The sequence below is a fragment of the Falco rusticolus genome, chromosome 7, assembly GCF_015220075.1.
Source record: "Falco rusticolus isolate bFalRus1 chromosome 7, bFalRus1.pri, whole genome shotgun sequence".
In the NCBI taxonomy this organism is placed as follows: domain Eukaryota; kingdom Metazoa; phylum Chordata; class Aves; order Falconiformes; family Falconidae; genus Falco; species Falco rusticolus.
In genome coordinates, this window is record NC_051193.1 from 32,885,096 (window position 1) to 32,906,420 (window position 21,325).

At 39.6% G+C, this 21,325-nt stretch overlaps 1 protein-coding gene across 2 annotated transcripts in view; it reads right to left on the reverse strand.

Moving 5' to 3' along the window:
- Positions 1 to 7,679: 7,679 nt before the first annotated feature.
- The window catches only part of ARID4A (AT-rich interaction domain 4A), a 50,711-nt gene continuing 37,065 nt past the window's right edge, over positions 7,680 to 21,325 (reverse strand). Inside the window, exons 15-24 of one of the 2 annotated variants that reach the window (XM_037395517.1) lie at positions 20,226 to 20,454; positions 18,097 to 18,347; positions 16,007 to 16,204; positions 14,763 to 14,847; positions 14,449 to 14,581; positions 11,881 to 13,011; positions 11,586 to 11,690; positions 10,358 to 10,573; positions 9,983 to 10,129; positions 7,680 to 9,496 (exon numbers count right to left, since the gene is read on the reverse strand). In XM_037395517.1, the coding sequence (XP_037251414.1) occupies positions 9,393 to 9,496; positions 9,983 to 10,129; positions 10,358 to 10,573; positions 11,586 to 11,690; positions 11,881 to 13,011; positions 14,449 to 14,581; positions 14,763 to 14,847; positions 16,007 to 16,204; positions 18,097 to 18,347; positions 20,226 to 20,454 (2,599 nt within the window). In that variant the 3' untranslated portion in view covers positions 7,680 to 9,392. Of the gene's footprint in view, positions 9,497 to 9,982; positions 10,130 to 10,357; positions 10,574 to 11,585; positions 11,691 to 11,880; positions 13,012 to 14,379; positions 14,582 to 14,762; positions 14,848 to 16,006; positions 16,205 to 18,096; positions 18,348 to 20,225; positions 20,455 to 21,325 lie in introns of both variants that reach the window. The other variant, XM_037395516.1, reaches the window with a different exon arrangement.

The following is a 21,325-nucleotide window of genomic DNA, read 5'->3' on the forward strand; positions in this document are numbered from 1 at the left end:
CAGATTGCTGTAATTAGGCCACAGACATTATGGCCAATTAGAAATAATATATCCGTAGTGAAGACTTAAGGCTTTCTTTAAAGCAGTCTTTTTGTTAAATGTTTGAAAGTAATGCATGATTGAAATGATCCCATTTTCCCTTGTGTCTTAGTGTGCAAAGAGAACAGGTACTCAGAAAAGTGACCGAAGAGTTTAAGTGACAGGATTAGAAAATGTTCATGTCTTCTGGGTAAAGCTCCTTTGGGCTAAAGTGAAGGGGGTTAAAAAAAAAAAAAAGTTACAGTTTTCCCCCATGTTTCAGTGTTTGGGGATTTGGGGGTAGGAAGATGTTTAAATGTTAAGACAGATCTACTGTACAAAAGGTTAAGCAAGTGTTAGAGGGACTTAGTTAATAAATTACTCACTTTCAGGTGCACCAGTTGCCTTTCACTGCAGTTTTAAAGCTGCCTTAACCCACTATTATCCAGGGGACACATATATTCTTAACATCTAATTAGATGGCACATCCCCCTGCCTCTCCCCATGCTGACTAAACAGGTAGATGGGGTGAAAAGTGTCATGGAGGTATGAGCATTGGGTTGATAGCTGCTACCCTGATATGAAGCTGGCCAGACAAAAACTTGACTTCCACAGGAGCAGTGTGCTTATAGTGACTGTTGTTTGCTTAATGGATGTGCCTGTTGATTATGACTATTTCAAAGCTAGAGTAGAAAATTAGTCGCAATGTTACGGCACAAAGATGCAGGTAAGGATGGAGTCACCAGCTTGCTCTTTTGGATAACTGGTTTAGTCCTAGCTCCATTTCACTCAAAAAATGTTGCGATCTTTCCACATCCTTCAATCCAGGTGAGTGATTGAAGAAAGATGATAAAAATACATTTTAGCTTGCGAGTAAAATGCATCTGTTTAACTAAAGCGTCCAGGTCATGCAGAAAGCAACAGTGAAAACTTTCTTAAAAGGTTAACTTGCTTTGCTGAGCTTTGACTTCCCTTTGTTTCCTTGATGAGTTAGCATGTCCTGATGTTACCTAGAAAATTGTACTCCGTAAGACTTTGTTGACAGGACTCGTGGGTTGAGAATGGTTCACAAGACAAAGTGTTTCAGTGCCTCCTCATGCTTGTTTTCTTGCTTGTATTGTCAAAGTGTTGGAGCTGGTCTTTCCTTCCTTGGAGCAAGGTCTCCCAGCACCCAGTCCTCAAAAATATTAACTGTAAATGCAAGAATCTGTATCTCTGCAGTGCCTGGATGGATGTAAAGGCTAGGAATGTCTACAAAGGCAGGCCAGGCTGAGTGTTTTCTCTCCCAGCGGAGTATTCAAACCTCTATGACATAGCTTAATCTGGAATGTTCTCCATCCCTCCTCTTGAATAGCTTCAAGTTTGCTTGAAACATAGTGAAATGCACAGCCAAAATTGGAATAAAAATGAGAATACAGCTTAGTCTCTAGATCCTAACTGAAAGGCAACAACATTTAAGGTAAGGTGTGTGGAGAGTAGGTGAATCACTTTGAGGCATATTAGGTGCAGGAACGGAACCAATTCTGATGGAAGGAGAAGCAAAGGGTGAAAAACTTGAGTGCTGTTGAGGGAGGAGTACCAAGAAAGCTGTGGCAAAAGTGAGCCAGAGTGGAGGCAGGAGGGGAGAGAAAGCGACAGGAGGTGCGGCCTGCCAAAAACTGGCTTGGTGAAACTGAGCTAGTAAACAGACGCTCATTTGGAGGTGATGTTTGTTGCAGCAGAGGAAGGAACACAGATCCTTCCTTCTGAAATGGGTGTCTGAACCAAAAGGCTGGAAAAGCATGCAATTACTACTTGGCCCACACAGCAATTCCAACAGGAAGGGTCAAATGAGAGTCTTGTTGCAGAATGCCTCGTACATCAGTGTACTGGCAGAATGATCAGATCAATCATCTGGAAGATTATAATAGAGGAGCGAAGTCCTAATTTCTATAACCTCCCACCAAGAACTTCAGCTACTGAGTTCTCTGTTTGCAATTGCGTCCTTTCCTTGCCCTCCATCTTTAAGAAGGTGTGGATTAAATACCTAATGCTCAGAGATAGATGGTGGCTGTGGCTTCAGTGCAAGGGGGCATTCCTCTGTATTTTAAAAATATCTAGCTCTGAGAACTGGAGTTTAAGCAACAGCTCTTGCTTCAGCATTTTCTGTTGGCTAGGTTAGGGAGTCAGCACACAGCATTTGAGGACTTGAGTTCAAATCTTGGAAAGTCCATTAAGCTCAGCTCCAAAATTTCTTGAACAAGTCTGGCCCAAACTTGGAAAAGCTGTAAAAGCAATTAGAGCTTGTGACAGCTGAACTTGCATCCTGCTTGCACCTTGATTTTCAAAAAGACAGCATTAAGAGAACTCTAATTGAAGTTACAGTTCTGCTAAATATTTTTTTTAACGTGTTTTATCTTAACTTCATGCTCCTTAGTGTTTTGGTGTTAGGTTCTTTCTGTAAACACAACAGGGAGCATTCAACATTCAAGCTGTAGTAGTTGAGGCCTGTAAAATGATGGTCATCTGTTTTCCCAGGATTTCTCATGCACAGAAACAGATGTAGCTGCAAGACATATGAAAGACCCTAAATCACTCTTTAAAAAAATGCCTACACTTTACACAGTGCTTGAATGGACTGTGGCTGGTAAAATTTTTTTATTCTGGAACTTGCTTTCCTTAATCTGAGGGAAAGTGAGAGGCCTGCTGTGAGAGCTGGGCTTGCTGTGTAAATATTTGAGGCAATATACTTGACACATCACCATTTGTTTATGTGACGTGAAGGGGAGCTTGCCTACATTTCAAAGAATCCAAGCAGAAATCCAGTTGGTGGCTATTTCTGTGTGTTACAGATCCTGCCGTTCCTGGGAGATGGCGCCGGGACCCTCTCCCCTCGCGGTGCCCAGTACAGCGCATCTCCGTGCGCTGCGGCCGCCGGGCCCAGCCCGGAGCGCTGTGCCAGCCCGGAGCGCTGTGCCAGCCCGGAGCGCTGTGCCAGCCCGGCTGAGGGCAGGGGCGGCCGAGCCCCCGCACCGGGCCCGCTCCAGCCTCCTGCGGCGCCGCCTGCCCGGGCCTGCGGGGGAGAGCGCCTCGGTGGCCCGCGGGAGACACGGACCCCCGGGGAGGGCGGCAAGGCCTGAGGAGAGGAGCTGTGGGACTCCAGCCCCGCCGCCTCCTGACCCCGGGGCCCACCGGCTCTGCCGGACGCGGCGGGGTGTCCCGGCCCCTCCGGCGGCCCGGCCTGGAACGGCCGCTGAGGGCGGGCACCGCCCGCTGCCCCCTTCCCCCTCCCCGCCGCCGCCCCCCGTAGCAGCGCGGTGGCGGCGGGTTCTGCAGCGCGTCCCGGGCGGCCGCCGCGCTCCGCCCTTCCCCCTGGAAGCGCCGCCCGGGCCGGGGCCGCGGAGGCTGAGGGGCGGCTGGGGCCGTGCGGGCGGCGGGCACCCCCCGTGACTCGCCCCGCAGGCGTGGGCACCCCGCGAGCCGCCGTGGGCGCCCCGGGCCGTGGCGGGGGGCGAGGGCCCTGCAGTTCGGGGGGGGAGGGGAATACCCGCCGGCGGCCCCAAGTGCTGCCTGCCTCGGGGCGCGCAGGGCCGAGGGGCGGGAGGTGCCCGGCTGGAGCCTGCGCCGCCACAGGGCCCGAAACCGAAACGAGAAGGAAAAAAGGCTACGGAGCGCAGGAAAGAACGATTGCGGGAGAGCCGACCCGACGCGGGCCATCGGGGACTGGAGGAGAAGCAGCAGCAGCCTGTGGAGACGCTGCTGGGGTGGCAGACGGTAGTCATTTGCAGCGGGGTGTACGCAGAAGGAATCAATTTTTTTTTCTTCCTCTTTTAAAATACATCTAAACCTTACCCATTATTAAGGCAAGCCATTTTCACGAAATGAATGGACATCAAGAGATACAGCTTTATGCTGTGCATGGCAATAGACAAGTGGCTTGTTAAAAAAAACACCCAAACAACTCTTGTGCAATATAATGCAAAGTATTTCCTACAAATCCCACCTCTTACCCCTCCTTACATAACTGGCATAGCTGGCAGGATCCTGGCAAATTGGGTCAAGCTGTACCCAGATGAGGATTATAAAAGGAATAGTTTAGAAAGAGCTGAAGACGCTGACAGGGCTGTAATGGAAACAGTGTTGGGTTACCCTGAAGAGCAGGGAGAGCCGTCGCCAGGAGCACCTACCCAGTCCCCACCAGCAAGGCTCAGAGCCAGTTAAGCAAACACACCACTGATAAACAACCTGCAGGTTTTCACAGCTGGGAGGGAGCTCTAGAGCCGATGTTCTCTGCTGGCAGGCAATGAAACAGACAAAGTAAGCATTGCAATGGTTGTGTGTGTTTTTTGGGTTTTTTGTTTTTTTTTTTTTTTTTTTTTTTTGAATGAGCTGTACTGGTGAATTAAAGCCAAGCATCATAAACCAAAGAGACACTCTTTAAGCTTTGAAAACTATTGGTATAGGACAAGCAGCAGCTTAAAGGTACTAACATGAATAGCAGGTAATCGCAGACCTGAAGGAGAACCAACCAGCACAGCCCTGCTCTAAAACAGAAAGTAGGATTTCTCTGAAAAGGGGAATAAGCAGCAACAGCAACATAGCGTTGAGATAATCCAAAACAAAGAGGAAGCCAGGAAAGTCCTGTTCTTAGAAAGTATGAAAAAGTCTGCTTTCACAATTAGGATTGCCTTATCTTTTCAGTATTTAAATGACACTGCAGCGAGTATTTGTCACTGGGCTGTGAGGAGTCACAAAATCCACCACTCAACTGCATTAAACCAGCACATATTCAGACCAGTAACACTGTAACACAAAAAACTGAATTTACATATTCCTTCAAAGCAACAGATGAAACTAATAAATGCTTGTGGAATTTTGTGAACTCAGATTTCCAAAAGAAACAAAAACCCCACAATAAATACCAGCTACTTAGTGGTAACTAATAAAGGTAAATATTTTTCTACTTTCGCAGAGACTTCTTCAAAAAAATCATCCTGTTTGGTAGACGATAACATGGTAGAATGACAGATTTTTCTCAAAATTTGAGGGCAATAGCTTGATAAATAGTGTGAGCTAATTATAAAATGTGTTTTTCCTAAGCCCTGGAATTACAGTGAGCCAGTCTCTGGCAACATCCCCCTTGGTTCCACTGCTTTATTTAATGTTCCTTACCTCTCCAGAGGTAGCCTTTGTCCTGCACATGGCAGCAAATAATAAAATCCCAAGGATTTTATTCATTATTATTAATTATTCGTTATATTAATTAATTTATTAATTATTTATTATTATTTCCTTCTCCCAAGGAGAAGGAAAAACAACCAAGATTTTAGCGCAGTGTCTGCAGAACAGAAGGACACAGGGAAGTAAACAGCTCCACATACTTCTGTTAACACATTCATCTTTTGTTTCAGCTTGTAAATCTGTCTTCTAGCTCATCTGCCAGATTTGTTTCAAGCGATCAAACCAAACGTGCTCTTTTCTTAAAAAGAAAACAACAGCATTTCTTGGACTTAGTGCTGTAAAAGAATTCCAGTAACTGCTGCCCAAAAAACCCATTTGGCTGCCTCAGCTATCCAAGAATATTTTTAATGGGGAAAAGATGAACATTTAATAAGAAATCTTTTTTTTTTTTTTTTCAATATGAAATTCCATCTGGTTGACAAACCTAGCTGGAGAGAGAAGGTGCTCCCAAGAGTGGATAGTCAGATCGAGACACAGGAGTTGACAATCCCAAGATCCAGATTCTTCTCTCCAGCACCCCCTCAAAGCTATCCTGGGTCATTTTGGTAGCCATTACCATGTGCCTCCCTACATGTAAAATGAGAATATGTATCCATTTTAAAAATGTCTGCCTGGATTATTCCAATAACTGCACCTTTAAAAAAAAAATTAGATTCAATTGGAACCTGTGCAAAATACAGCAAACAGCGAAGAAGTGATTTTATCACCTTTTCTCTTTCACTGCTGTCCTTCAGGGTCTTCGTTGCTCCTCATGAAGGCCAGATACATTACACTTCACGAAAAACACTTTTACTTGTCCTTGTTATGCTTTCCTTTCACTGATAATTACTACTGTAAATGTGTTTAATCTCTGTTGAAATAATGGCTTGTTCTTCCTGTTCTGACACCTTTGCTTTGCTTCTCCTGCCTGATCAGTTCAAACTGATTAAGCGAGAGAAGGCTTCTCAGACACAAGCCGTCTGACAGAGGACCCAGAAACAAGTAGAGATTTAACTGGGTATTGCTAAAATAACACATTAGAGAGAAAATAAAAACTCATTAGTATATACAGAGCAGGTATACTTTATGGAAAGAAAGTAAAACTAGAACAAGTAGGGAAATGAACCTTGTCTTACCTTACGTCCTTGCATGCAAATGTTTCACCTTTTTTCCAGCTTCCAGATAGATACGTGCTAACACAAAAATACTAAGTCTGCCAGAAATCTGACAGTTCTTTGTATCCACTGCAGGAGGTGGGGGGAGAATCTTAAATTCTCTTACAGCCCTGTTCTTTTTAACAGTGTTTGATTCTGTAACTGTAATTGTATTTTTTTAACCTCCTAACTAAGCTTGAAATAACATCTATCGTTTTTAGAAAAACTGTGAAGGTTTAGAAGGCAGGAGAACACCACAAAGACTGCCAAGAGGGTGCTTTATTTTTTCTTGCTTTTGCAAACAAGATACCTAATCTCCAATTTAAAAAAAATCCCAATTCAGTATAATTACTGCATCCTCAACAGCATAAATTTTCATTCAAGGCACTGGATGACACTTTGGAATTTATGTCAACAAAGCAAAAATAAGGGCATTATTGGGAAATGAAAGACCTTACTAGGGTTTCTTGTTGATTTCACCTTTAGTACAGGGTAGTCCCACATTGAATAGTTAATCTCCTTTTCCCCATAGTATTTTTTAAACGTCGTAAGAAATTACTTTAAACATCTACTGAAAAATCGAGCTAACTGATACGCTTCCTGCCAGAAAGGTAAAACGAGGAAAACAGTAACATGGTAGAGGCTTTGCCAGAGGCTGGGCAGCAAGTTCACATTTCCTGGCAGGTTTAGTGTTTGGCCAGAATAGTGATGTTGTTACTGGGGGTGTGTGGTGTGGGTGTCTCTCTGGTGAGTACTAGCGCAGGGCAAGCAGGTGGAAAGATGAAGTAAGGAAGCAAGTTCGCTGTGTCAAGGAGCAACCATCTGTTAGAACGGGTTTCCGTGTTTCACAGAACCCTACCTTCAGTCTCAGACGCAGCATTTTAAATATTCCTAAGAGGTAAGGAGCAACAGTCAGTGCACACACAGTGAACATCTGAGCCCAAGTACAGACAGTCAAGAGCTCACCCATCACCTGTGCATGCTGAGTGTGTGTATGTGCCTGTAAGATCTCACACAGTTCGTAGACAGAGGTAGCTATCTGCATAAGATAGAATTAATTCTATTATTTCACTGAATTAAAAATTTACTTCTGCAAATATTAAACATGGAAGGTAATGTGAGAAAATGTGACCCATGTTATTTCCTTTTAAATGAGTATTGCTTTTTATTCATAGCTATTAGAAGATTTAACAGTAAAAGTTGGCTCTGAAAAAAAGTCTTTACAACAATTTATGGAGATTAATCCTATTTGGGTAAGTCCAGACATTTACAAGAACAATCACTTAAATAAAAATAGAATATAAAGCCTATGTTTAAAACATGGCCTTTATTAATGCTTTCTAGTGAGCTCCGTATTTATCTTACATTGAAATAGTTCTGCTTTGCTTAAGAAAAGACAGAAAAAGTGCATTTACAAGAGTACTTTTTAATTTTCTGCGAAAATGGAAGGAATTGGAATCACAAGTTGACAAATGTTGTAAAATGAAATTTCAAGAAACATCAATTTTAGTAATGCTACGCCATCACTAGTGTTTCATTCTTTCTGCCGTGTGAACCAGAATATCCTGATATACAGTCTAGAGCATCTATGTTATTACTCTACAGCATAATAAACACAGAAAAAGGGGTTAAGAACCCCTTTCAATGTACAAACATGAATAAAAAAATTGATAAAAAAATCACTTTTATACATAATGTATATGCAAACTGTTTTAAATACATAGTTTTGGAAGAGTTATTTACAAACTGTATCTGTCTGTGGGACAATCCACAGAGAAAGCATACACAGTTGCTTTACTTTATTGTTGCATCTCAACTTTGGGAGATATAAATTCATTCGGCAGTACAGCAAGCATAAGAACTTGTGACAAAGTATCTTAAGGGCAACCCAATAAATTTTGTTCCTCAAAACAATGTAAGTACTAGGACTGCCAAAGTTTCCAAAGAAAGTTCTGGTTTAATCCAGATGCCCGCTTACAGATCTATGTTGTGGAGGATACGTAGACAGACCCCTCTGAAATACAGGCATGGCTACTGGATAAAACCTCCTTAAGAGCCATAACTGATAAGTATGTTTTATCGAAAGAGCGAACTAACCTAGATTTTTTTTTTCCAATTTTATTAATATTTTAAAAAATACATAAAAATACAACATCCAATGTCTGAATAAATATATTTAACAAGTTGCAAGATACCTTATTTTACACAAAAATTTCAGCTTTAGAAATCTTGTTAAATAACTTCACTGTTGTTATATATTTCATTTTTCGTCTTTTTGTAACAAAATAAAAACTCTGAAATTACATAGAAAAAAGACAAAATATTTTTGTCAAGGGATAAGATAGTCCACTGAAAACCTATTCACAATTCCACTGTAAACATTAATAAACATTAAAATATTTGCATAACTGTGTGCTCAAAAATCCTATAAAAAGTGGAAGACTTATTACAACTGTAGTTTTCAGTCAACTACACTTCCTTTCACAATTTATTTTGTCCCATTTACACCTTTAAAACTGGGCACACTGCTGAGAACACATACTTTGGCAGTTCCATATAGCAAGTGCTTCCACAAAGAGGAACTACTCACCAAGAGTTAACGTACAGCTCGGTGAAAGTGCAGCAGTTACTTAATTCTTTTGGATAATACTCTGATGTCTGCTTGGTGCACTTGCTTTTCTAAGATCTCCCTAGAGCACCTGAATGCTTCACTGGACATAACTTCAAATTTGATAAGTGCCCTTTCTCTGAATTAATAAAAAAAAAACCAAAACAAAACCAAACACAATGACAAGCATGTCACATTGTGCCTACAAACCTTCAGTTACCAATGAGCTTAATTTCTCTGACCAGTAAATTAAACAAAAGAAGAGGGTAGGAGGGGAGAACAGGTACAGTCCAGCAGTGGAAGTGTGTACAGAATATACTTGGCAATGTCAAACCAGTTGAGTGCTTTCTGTGGTTGAATTTCAGGTTCTATGTCCATGGCAGCAGGTTGCTGGCAAGGCAGAGAAATGTGTATCACCTGCATTCTACAGCAAGCACATTCTGTGGAGGAGATGATGATGATGGACTCATTCCAGTGTCCGATGAAGCAGATGACATGGATGCCCCTGTATGTGACACTGAACATACAGAACAACAGATCAGCATCAGCTTGTCAAAGCACATGTCAGAATGAAGGTTTCTTTGGTTATTAGGTTGTTTAAAAGGCCTCAAAGAAGCAGCGTGGTCACAGAAAACTGATACGGATTTTTGTCAACTGCCTTCACTGCTATATTCACATAAACTGGGTAAGTAGCCGTACCCTCTCTGCGTCACAGACCAACTGAAAAGATGAATCAGATGAGTCATTATGCTGACTGAAAACTCAGACCGCACTTGCACTGGGAAGTCCAAGTTTCTAATAAACTATTATAAAATAGTCAGTGAATGTTTTTCTTAGGTTAAAGTTCTGAAAAGCCACAAATACTCTTTCTAAATATGTATACAGACAAATAGATGATAACACACTTTTTTCAAAAACGCTGTCAATTAAACTCCAGTTGCTTTGAGTTACTTATTTTCAAGACGACTTTTCATGGGCAGCATAAAGCAAATCTGAAAGTTACCTTCTCTGTCTTTCTTTTTTAATCGTTTTCTTCTCCTGTCTATGGTTGCTACTTCTGACTTCAAGGACATGTAGTATTTTCGTATTTCCTGTAGTTTTTCTTGTAAGAAGGAGATCCTTTCAGTACTGCTCATGTTGTCTAGTTCATCTTAAAAGTGGGAAGAAAAGAAAAAAATTAGCTTCAGCAAGGTGATTGTAAATAAACGAATGCAATCCTTAAGAGTATACAAGATGCAGCATGAAAGGTAACACACTTCCGTAAATACCATATAATAAGGCCTACACGTAATTTAGAAACCCAGTATTTGCACATTTTTCTTCCAAAACCAACTGTCTCATAAGTTCCCTCTAACCAAGTCACTCAGAGAATTCTTACTGAGCTGAAAACTCCATTTGTATACTCTAGGCGAAGCATTCTGGTGGTGGTGTTTCTCTCTGTGTTTATCCTTCTCTCCATCTTTGATGTGAGGTGAAATCACTCTTGCAGGTGATCGAGAAATCTTCTGTGGTTTGGATGCATTTAGGTGTTTTACAGGAGTACATTTACTTGAACTGTCCAGGACAGGAAGATCTTCACTGTCACTACTTTGTCCTGCAGCAAGAGAAATGTGTTTAGACTTAAAAAAAACGTTGCTATTTTAAGAACTGTAGTTATAGTCAGGAAAATTGAGCATGAAAAAAAATGCTCCTTCTTGCCCAGAAGATTCCAGAATGCACACAAAGCAAACCCTGAACAGATTCAGACACAACATGCACTGAACTCTCAAGTGTACTGATCGTTAATGCACAAGTCAAGGGCTGACTAGGCCTTTAGTTAAAAAGTGATTGTGAGATACTTTTTTTCCAGAAGAAAAAGAGCAGCTTATTAAAATAAGAATATTAGAGCACCGATAAACTATCTCAAGTCACGTATTTTGGCGTTCTAATATAAAGCAGACACTAGAACCCCTTTTCTAAAATTAAAACTGTATTAATATAGGTAGGTAGCACATGATTGTATATATTTACTGCACTCCTTTACACATCTAAAGGAACAGTTATGAAGCATGACTAAAAAGCATAAAAGCTTTAACACGGAACAGAAAGTTTTAAGCTGATATATGCAAATATTTTAGATTCTCACAATAATTTCCAAGTTTTTACACGGCTTTTGCTGAAAAGTTATTCTTTATCATCGAGCAATTTTTTCTGCACTTCATAAATGTACTTTTTCCCATGAGAAACACCTATTGTAAGATTTTAAAGGAGATGTTTCTACCAAGAACAAGCTCCCTCTCCCAAATTCATAACCATCCCAATATAAAAAAAAAAAAATCAGCATAATGGTAAATATTTAGTAACTGTTAATATACACAGTTACTAAAAGTTTTTCCTAACCAAGGTATTAACAATAGCCAAGCAATTTCCCAGTAACACCAGCTCTGTGGTAGCAGTAAGTTCTCTCCAGTTAACAGCCAATAATCCTGAATAATAGTAATAATAATGAAAACCGCTGACAAGGAAGTCCCATCCAACAGAAATAATGGGCAACAGTGAGAACAGCAGGCCCTTGTATGTGTGTATAGGACAGCATAACCTTCCCCGCTCCCCCTCCGGGAATCTACCTGTTCCATTCTTCTCATTTTTGGCTGCAGCACTTGTTCGCTTTGGAGTACGCTTTTGTTTTTTTGCCAGTGTTCCACTACTGCTGTCACTGGGTCTTTTTTGACCTAAATGAAAAGACAGGCAGACAAGACACCTCAAATATTGCTGCTACTCACAAGTTCTTTTTATAAGAAACACAGAAATTTAATACCAGAAGACAAAACAAACCAGCAATTTTTAGCCAAGTGACACCAGACTTAAGACAACTTCAGAAATCATTACAGCGGAGAATGACTTCTCGCAGGTGATGCTCACCTTTCTCTCCAGTCTCTCTCTCCTGCACAGCTATACTACAATTACTTGACGTAGTACTGGCTTCAAATCCATTAGCAGACTCAGTTTCACAGAGACCTTCTTGAGACTCTTCTGCCACACTGTCGACTTCAATAGTCATGTCACTTTCACTCTTGATACTGCGTGATTCATCCTGGCTAAGAGCAAGAGGCGAGGCCACCGAGAAGCTTGACTGGACAGCGGGGGGTAAGGCAGATGGATTTGAATTTGAAGCATTAGGGTCTGGCTTTTCTGATACTGTGTCTTCACTACTGCTCTTCTCCTTTTCATCCAAGTCATCCAAGTCTACTTCATGGCACAGCAAAGTTTCAGGACCAATCTGAGGCATTGCATCATCCTCATCTTTTAAGGGAACATTCTCATTTTCTTCAGATGGACATTCAAAGTTCTCGTTCCTTGGCTCTTGACCATGCTGAACCGATTCTGCCACCAGCGATGGCATTTCCTCATTTTCAGTTCTGAGGGACTCTTCAGCATTCAGCCCTCTACATTCTTCTGCTCCAGTACATTCATTGGTCCTCTCTTCAGATACAATATTTGGCACTTCCATCTCACTCTCTCGTCGATTTCTCTTTTCAGGCGATGCCTGTTCCAAAGTTTTCCTTTTCAAAAGCTTCTTATCTTTTGTAGAAGGTTCTGTTTCACTTTCAGTTGTGTTGGAAATTTCTTTACAGTCCAAAGAAGACATGTCTAATCTTCCAGGTTCTGCAAGAGATTCATTTGCCACCTCTTCTTGGCTTCCTGGCAAAATCTTTGCGTTCTCTAGAGAGGGATCTTTTGTCTTGCTCCTTCTCCCTTTTCCTTTAGGTGATTTTTCAGCCTCCCTTTTGACTTCTTCTATTTGTTCCGTTTTATTTCCAAAAATCTGAACAATTTGTTCACTTTCTTCAACTTCAAGTTTGAGTGTTTCTAGTGGCTGTACTTGAGTCCTGTCATTTTCTTTCAATGCACGAGGAATCTTTGGGCTTTCTTCATCTAGCTTCTCATCATGTAGTTTTTCACTTTTTTCCAGTTCTGAAGTTTCTGGAGAAAATTCTTCATTCAAATTCTTTTCAGATGACTCATCTGCTTCACTGTCAGATGAGCCAGAATCTGCAAAATATTTGAAAAAAAGGAAACAGCATCCTAAATCATCAATTACAGCAAAATTTCTTTTTTCAATCACACAGAGAGTTTATTTTCAGCAATCTATGGTATTGACGTCAGTTTACAATGAACAATTTTAAACTTAAACACTGTGTTACTTACCACACTATCACAGTTCTTATTTTTAATCAAAATTTCTATGAAATTACAATAGTAGTAGTACTGTCAGAGTTCAAGGAGCATCTGGATGATGCTTGTAAGTAGTCCTGCAAGGAACAGGGAGTTGGACTTGATGATCCTTATGGGTCCCTTCCAACTTGAGATATTCTATGATTCTACTACTACTATTGCCCAAATAAGGCAATATAAACAAATTACAGTTTATAGTAGCAAAAATAGTTTTACAGATTCCCATGATCTGATATTTACCTGTGGACTTTACCTCCCCTACCTGACACAACAAAACCAAAAAACAACACTCCTGCCCTCCATGCATCCACAAACAGAACACCCCCCACCCTAACCAACAACTCCAAACAAAAAAACCCTAAACTCCAAAACTCCAAACCCTTCCACACCACAGTATGGGTATTTCATTGCTAAACTACTGTATGAATCATGGACCACATACAGAGCAAATATTATTCCATTACCAGAAGGCTATTCAGGGATCTGTACTAAAATCAGACAGTGATTTCACTTCAGTTCTTGTTCACAGAGGCTCAGAAATACCAAAAATACTGCTGTCGTTTGTATGTAATTAACAACTCTGCTGTATGATGTAGTACTGGGGTTGAGAATTTAATTACCACAATAAAGACTGTCATTATAGCACTAGATTTGGTGTGTTCAAGATTAGGACTGAAAGGCTCTGGCTGAAGAGTATGGAATGACTTGCAGAGTCATTTCCATGCCATGGCTCTTCTGCGAGCAAAATGTGCTCCCCAGCACTGTCAGCTCAACTACTTCCTCAATAAAATTCACAGCAAGTGCAAAAGAACCTAAACCACAAAAAAAAGGGTAAAAAAATAAAAATCAAACCTCTTTTCCATAAAGGTACTGAATAAACCTCAAAAGCATACACAGGACTGAGATCACTCACCATTTGATCCTCTATCAGAATCAAACATTCCTGAGCTACGTGTCATCTGCCTGCAAGGTGTTGCTAAAATCAAGATCGAAAGGACTGATTTTTATACAGTGAAAATTGCATCAAAAATTTGTTTTGTTATATAGCTTGTACACTGACTAGTTAAGTAGGACTCTAAAGCTGCTGACAGCACTGTGCTCGCTGAAGTTGTCCTATTAATGCACCGCATTAACGTCACTGCATACATGCACTTCCATGCCAGAACACGAGTGCACCAGATGTACCTTCTGTTCCATTTGGTAATGGTGAGGAATCTGACAAGTTGTTCCGTGCACTTCTGGGTCCTGATTTACCTTCACTATTAGGCGTTTTGGCTAAACTGCAAGATGTGTTTGATGGAAGAGTAGATTTCAGAGGGGGTCGCCCACGCTTTGATTTTTGTTTCTCCTCATCCTTCTTCTCATCCTTTTCACCATCTTCTTTATTCTGAGGGGAAACCAATGAATTTTTAGTAACATGTTTCACTGCTGATCATCAAACCTTCTCTCTTTTTGCTCTGCACTTCTACTAGAAAACTGGACTGGACTGAGCAACCTTTTTTATTTTTCTTAAAATAACTAAGAGTGATAGTCATTAAGTATAGTACTACAATTGAAATAACCATTACTTTTGTTTTTTTCTTCTGTTTCCTCTTTGGTCCTCCTTTTTCCACAGGCCAGATGATACGATCAGCTTTCACCCATTCATCGTATCTAAAAGTGAACAAAATAGTTATCACTATGGATAAAAAACTTGTTTGCAATATGAGGATTAAAAGACTTGAGTCACGGAACATGTTTATTCAGGAAAGGTAGGAAAGTAGAGCATGTATTTAAAAACACATGCAGTATCTGGCATTAGAAAGATGAGTAACATTTCTAGCCCCATAAAAAAAATTTATGGGATGGGGGAATGGAAGCACAAACTTTCCTGTTACTTGCTAGCGAAGCACTGGAACTCAGGGGACTGAACCAGCTATAAAGTTTGTCAGTTATTTCATATATACAAAAGACAGTTTTCACCACAACCGTAAAATATGCTTTTTCAAATTATAGCAATAAACCGGGTGAGATTCTGAAAGGCACAAATACACTACTACTGCTCCTCAGAATCCCCCCAAGTTATTAATAAGGTAACAGGACACATGCCAGTATGGGGGAAATATCCCCGCTCCTAAACTTTAAGTTGTCGCTTAAAGACATTTCCTTAGTTACTTAGAAACATTTGGATTTGGAACATCAAGTTATATACCAAAGTGTTCTATTTTTAAAAATGATCAGTTTTGTGATATTTTTGTCCACATAATCACAACGCCTTTAAGAAAACAACAAAAAAGCACCATTTCTACAAAGCATGGTTGCCAGGAGAACCATTTAATGAATTTTTTTCTCTAGTTCTTTGTTGCTTAGCCCTCTCCTACCCTCTCTATACATAACAACCATTCTTTATAATCACAGTTAACATTCAATACAAGAATAAATTTTGTTGCTAGAATTTCAATGCTTGATACACTTAATTGTAGATGCCTTCACCATTATCAACGATTCCCTTAAATAAAAACATCTAATAGCGCTAAAACTAGCTGACACAATAAATTACAGGGATCCTCCTGTGAGGAGTGAGGATTACTCACTTTAATTTGGACGAAACACGTAAATAAGTATATTCTGATATTTCAATGCAATAGTGTCATACCATGAACAAAATTACTAACAATGAAAAGTGTAAGAGTCAGATCCTGTTATCATGGTGATAATTCAACTCAGAGCCAAGTTACTGATCTTTTTTCTCTTTCTTTTTTCCTTAAAACCAAAAAATTTTCTTCAAGAAATCCTTTTAACATAGAAATGAAACTCTGTTTGTCATCCTCACCTTACATTCCAACCGTAATAATGAACTAAATATAAAACTTCTCCATCGTCAATTTCTGTGCTTTTAATACTGGCTTCATAAATTTTTTGAGTCTTTCCACGTCCATATTTTACTTTCACTTTGGTTCCAGTCAGGCAGGGTTCTGCATCATCCTCATCCTCTTCACCTTCCGATTCTCCTTTGTTCTCAATTTCCTCCCTGCAGTAAGGTGTATTTAAAATGTCCACTAATTAGTGACAATCAATGTTTTAACACTTAACTAGCATAGCCAAGCTACTACAAAAGAAAAGATGCAATAAAATATTTTTTCATTTTCTGTATCCTGCACTACCTCTGAAGCTGGCTTGGACACAGCTTCTTAAATCAAGAACAGGACTTATGAAAGAATAGGGGTAAGTGCCAAAAATATCCAGAAAAATTGTATGATAATTTAAACACAATTATTAGGTGTACAACTACCTCAAAGCTTAAAAACTATTTTTTAAAGGAATATTTTGGTAATACAGAAAGAGGAATAAGTTAACTCAGCGTTTGGCTCCTAAATATGTCAAGAAGAACTATCTTCAGTTTTTAAAATACTTTATTTTGACATGCTTTAATAAAAAATAAAAATATGTCTTCTACGGTTTGCTTAACAGACTGCAGTTTACTAACAGTGCACATAAGTTTGAATTGCCATCATAGTGACCCTCTCATGGATACAAACACCATTCTGTTGCGGGGGGGCAAAGTTGTTGATTAAAACAGTGTTTAACCAAGATTAAAAAGTGTCTACACACCTCTTACTAGCTTTATCTACCCCTTATTACAGCTATATCTAATACTTAAACATATTTTCATGAATTACAATCTAACCTATTTTCACCTGTATTTCTCTCCCTATTTTAGGGTGGATTTAGCATAACGTAAGCTAAACTACAAAAAAGGCACCAAGAAAGAAAATACTGGAAAACAGTATGGGTTTGCTTTTACTGACATACATTTGCTAGCCTTCAGTGAAAGATGAACTATCTTCTTGTGACAAACAATTAAAAAGAAAGAGGACAAGCATCACCTGCACCACTTAAGAAAACTCTTTTGATGCCTTGGGCATCTGACATACCTTTGCAACCTGCTGCACACCCACGCTGTTCCTTTATCTGAGGCATTTCTGCATGTTATGGTGCACTGCAAGATTATCTTTTTTGGACCACGCAGTGACACTTTCTTTAAAATAACTGTGTTTTTCCCACTCCTCAAACTCTTTAGAAGAAAATATGCAATACCCCTATCAGGTTTTATTCAGTATCAACTTGTGTCCCCACCGCTTAGCCACATGGACAAGAAAAACAAGGTAGGAAAGCCAGCTTGAGCAGGTAAGACACTGCCCTTGACCACAGCCAAAATAGCTAAGAAGAGGTCTACACTCTGGTAATAAATTAGTCACCTGCTCACTAGTCATTTGTAAGCAGGACTATAAATCCAACTGACCTTGTCAAGTTTATTGTCTGGATGCTATTTGCCCTTTGCCCTTCCATGTCTCTCCATCCCCTCCTCTTTAACCTATCTCTAGGTTTCATTCAAACTCCCTTTCCTTCTCCTTTGCTTTATTAGCTGATCCCCTTCCTGCCTGCCTACAATAAATCAAGTAACAATAAAAAAGCGCAAGCTATTAGGTTCAGCAGCCATTACTGACCACTTAAACAGAAGTCTGGAAGAAAAGAGGCTCTCTTTTTCCATTGCTATTTCAACTGCCCAGAAAAGTCTGCCCCGACAGTTGCTCGCCATCCATACAGCACCCGGCATACTTACAGCCTGGTCTACTTGGTGTCTGTACATACTAGTGTGATAAAACACCAACACAACCCTAGCAAGACCTTCAAGAAAAATACCGTCTGGCACCTGCCAGAAAAAGATGCTTCCATGAAGTACCGCAGCCTCTACAAGCTTGAAATAAAATTTTCCCTTTCCTGTCAGGCAGAGTGAATTCGGTCCCTGGTTTCCACATTTTAGTTGGTAAGATCTCCAACTCTGTGTACACTCCTGCTTGGAGTACGGCTCAATCATGACACAGACATACTTATAAGAAGGTGATACAAGTTAATGTTTACCTCTCCCTCTGCCTCTCTTCCTCTTCATCTGACTCTTTATCTGAATCATCTTGTTTTTTGTTTTTTTTCTCTTTTTGCTTTGGTGTACTTTTTCTCCCTAATGGAGTTTCATTTTCTTTCTTTTCTGCATTCTCAGGTGCTTCTTCTGTATCTTTGTTTTCTTTGTTACTGTCTTTTAATTTCTCTTGTGTTTTATCCTCTTCACAATCTTTTTTAGCAGGAGTTGTATCACGGGCAAGTCTTCTTCGTCCCTGGAACAGAAATATAGTCAATTTAATGACTCCTGTCAATTGTTCTCTGTATAGCCTCTCCAAAACTCAGTGAAAAGTGAAACATACTAGTCCTGTACAGAAGAAAGGCTGGAGATAACACCAAAAAGTGAACTGTTCTAAAATCTTAAGATAACAGCTTAAAGTCTTGCTATTGAGGAAAAGAGCAAAACAAAGCCATTCTGCTTGGGTTGGAATAAAGAGGATGAGCTTCTGATTAACTTCTGGAGGATTTCAGAACATTCATTTGGACCTGTAAGGTCTGCTGCCCTGATAGAAAGGGCCAAAATGCCTTTCTCAACTACAGCAATAGCATTAATTAAAGTGCTTGTATAGGACCTCTGACAGCAGGCATCTTCCCTTTAGCATCTTCAATCCTTATAGCCACCTGTTACAGAACAGAAATTTGTCAGCTTTAGAAAAACTGTAAGTATTGCATTTTTAAAAGGTGTTTGAGTAGCTGGACAACTGCTGTCTGGAACTATCTGCAACTGTTTCTTGGGGATCTTCTCCCAAGTAGAAGTACGGGTTTCTCATTTTACTATTAAAAGTCTCTTGATAGGGTCACTGCTTTATAATCAGAACATTTAGAATAATTAATCTTGCATTCATAATGTATCTGGAAGGCATCCAAAGACAACAGTAATGAAGGCACTTTCATAATTTAAATTCACAGTTTTGGAAAAATAAGCATTCATAAACAGATAGCTGGTGACTGGATTAGTAAAGCAATAAAATACAAAACTAAATTTTTAATTATGAAGAAATTAACACAGACAGCCAATGACAAAAAAGACCAAAAAAAATTTCTTCCGTTTCTTTATCCTCTCACCAGTTTTCTCCAAAACTAAAAAATAAATGAACTAATAACAAAGCTAATATCACGCCAGGAAGTTCAGGAAGTCTGATACAGCTTGGAAAAACCACTTGCAGTTAGGTAGAAATATAATACATAATACCAATCTAAACTTGTGTTTACAACTATGTCTTCTCATCTATTAAAGGGCCACATCCTTGCCTGAAAACTGGCTTGCAAGAAGTAATTTATTAATCACATTGTAGTTGAACAGAATCCTTACAACCTGAACAATCTAAGTAGCAGCAATTTCTTGTCCTTCAGTAATCATGTTCTATTAAGGGACACAAAATGACCTTTTAACAGAATTAACAACGGTGCTACAGAGTCATATTGAAATCCTTTTAAAAGTATTTTGGTATTCTCCATCAGACTCAGCATTCGCTAGCTGATGGGTCACTGGTAACTACTAGTATAACCCTTACCTCTACAGCATTCAAAGACAAAGGAAGACAAAACTTTAAGTGTTCTACTCTCTACTTTTGTCTACATACTGTAAAACTGTAGTGTTTCTTTTATTAAAAGAGGAGATACTGCGATAAAAAACAACTAAGAGGAATGTACTTTCTTTTGATTCTTAAAGCTGTAGCAGTCCCTCAATATTCCCGCTTCTTGCCAGAAAGCTCCAGATTCCATATGCCTGCGGAAATTCTCACCCACAACCAAGACTGTCCTGCTGAGTTTCATGGTTCTGACAATACACAGCTCTCGGTAGCTCTCACGCCATCCCTGAATTGAAATGTGCCTGGCATCCAACACAGTCTGAGCAAATATCATGGATGATTTAGAGTATGAAGAAATAATCAAAACTGATTCTATTCACTGGCAGAACGCAATTAACAGTTAACAGCAACTCCGCGCTCACAGAACCCTGTCCTGTGCTTGTACAAGTATGCCAGTTCAAATGTACAATCACTCCACACGGGAAAACTCATTATGTAAACTGTTCACTATACTACAGGGTTTTGTTAAATACTAAATAGAAATCAGTGCACACCACTTACCCTTGGGGATCTTAGTTCTATTTCTTCTTTTTCACTTTCACTGCTGGAATAGTTTTCTTCTGCTTCCTTTTTAACTTCTGTTGGGGGCATTTTTGGTTCCTCTTTTAGACTTTCCTCCATTGGTTCCACGTGTTTCTGTATGTCTTCTACCACTTTTGGCTCATTGTGATGGATGGTCCTAAACTGAATGTTTGCAGAACGGCAGTACTCTTCAAAACCATAAAGATACCTATAGATACAAATAAAGATTTTCTATTTATTGAAGTGCATAAAACCTATTTTCCTGCTCACAGAAAAGCAAGAGGAGCAGTAACTTCAGGAAAAAAACAGCGCAACAAACAAAACAAAAAAATAAAAAGCCAGAGCAGCTTTTTAAATGAAACAATTATGCACACAGGTGCTTCCCACAAATCTAACTTCATCCCCATCCAATTAAGAATTCATGACATTGAAGCCTAAGAACATCTACACCATTTTTCAAATGCACAAAAGACAGCTAAAATCAGCCTAGTATTAGAATATGGGCATACAAACAAGTTACCACATGGTAACAAACTGCCATGCATCAGTTTGTTCTCTGGTAACTGGCCTGTGTGCACACTCTAATCCAGTTAGAGGTGACAGAAATGTGAACCAGTTTATTCCTCAAAGAATAAACATGCAAGATACAACATACTATTATGTGTTCATACAACATAATTATTTCCATTGTAACAGAAACCTAGTACATATTTACCAATTACTTGTTATGATAAATACTCTTCTCTGTAAAATACAGACCTTAAATATGTGCCCAGTTCAAATCCCACTGAAGATAGTCTGAATATTTTCATCTTCATGAACATTAACATGAGTTGAGTCATTAGCCATCCCTATTCAATCAGCCAAATTTCCTTAGGTTCGAGTCAAGAGAACCTCATTCTTCCCTTTTACTCAAAAAGCCCAATTGTTTCTTGTCAAACTTCCAGGAGGATAAATAAAAATAATTTTTATTTAGAAAATGAGCTTAAAAAGTGTCATTCCTAAAAGGTTTCCATTTCAAAAGTTAACACACAACTGAAAACCAGGGGTCAGAATAAAAAGATTTATGCATTTTTTCA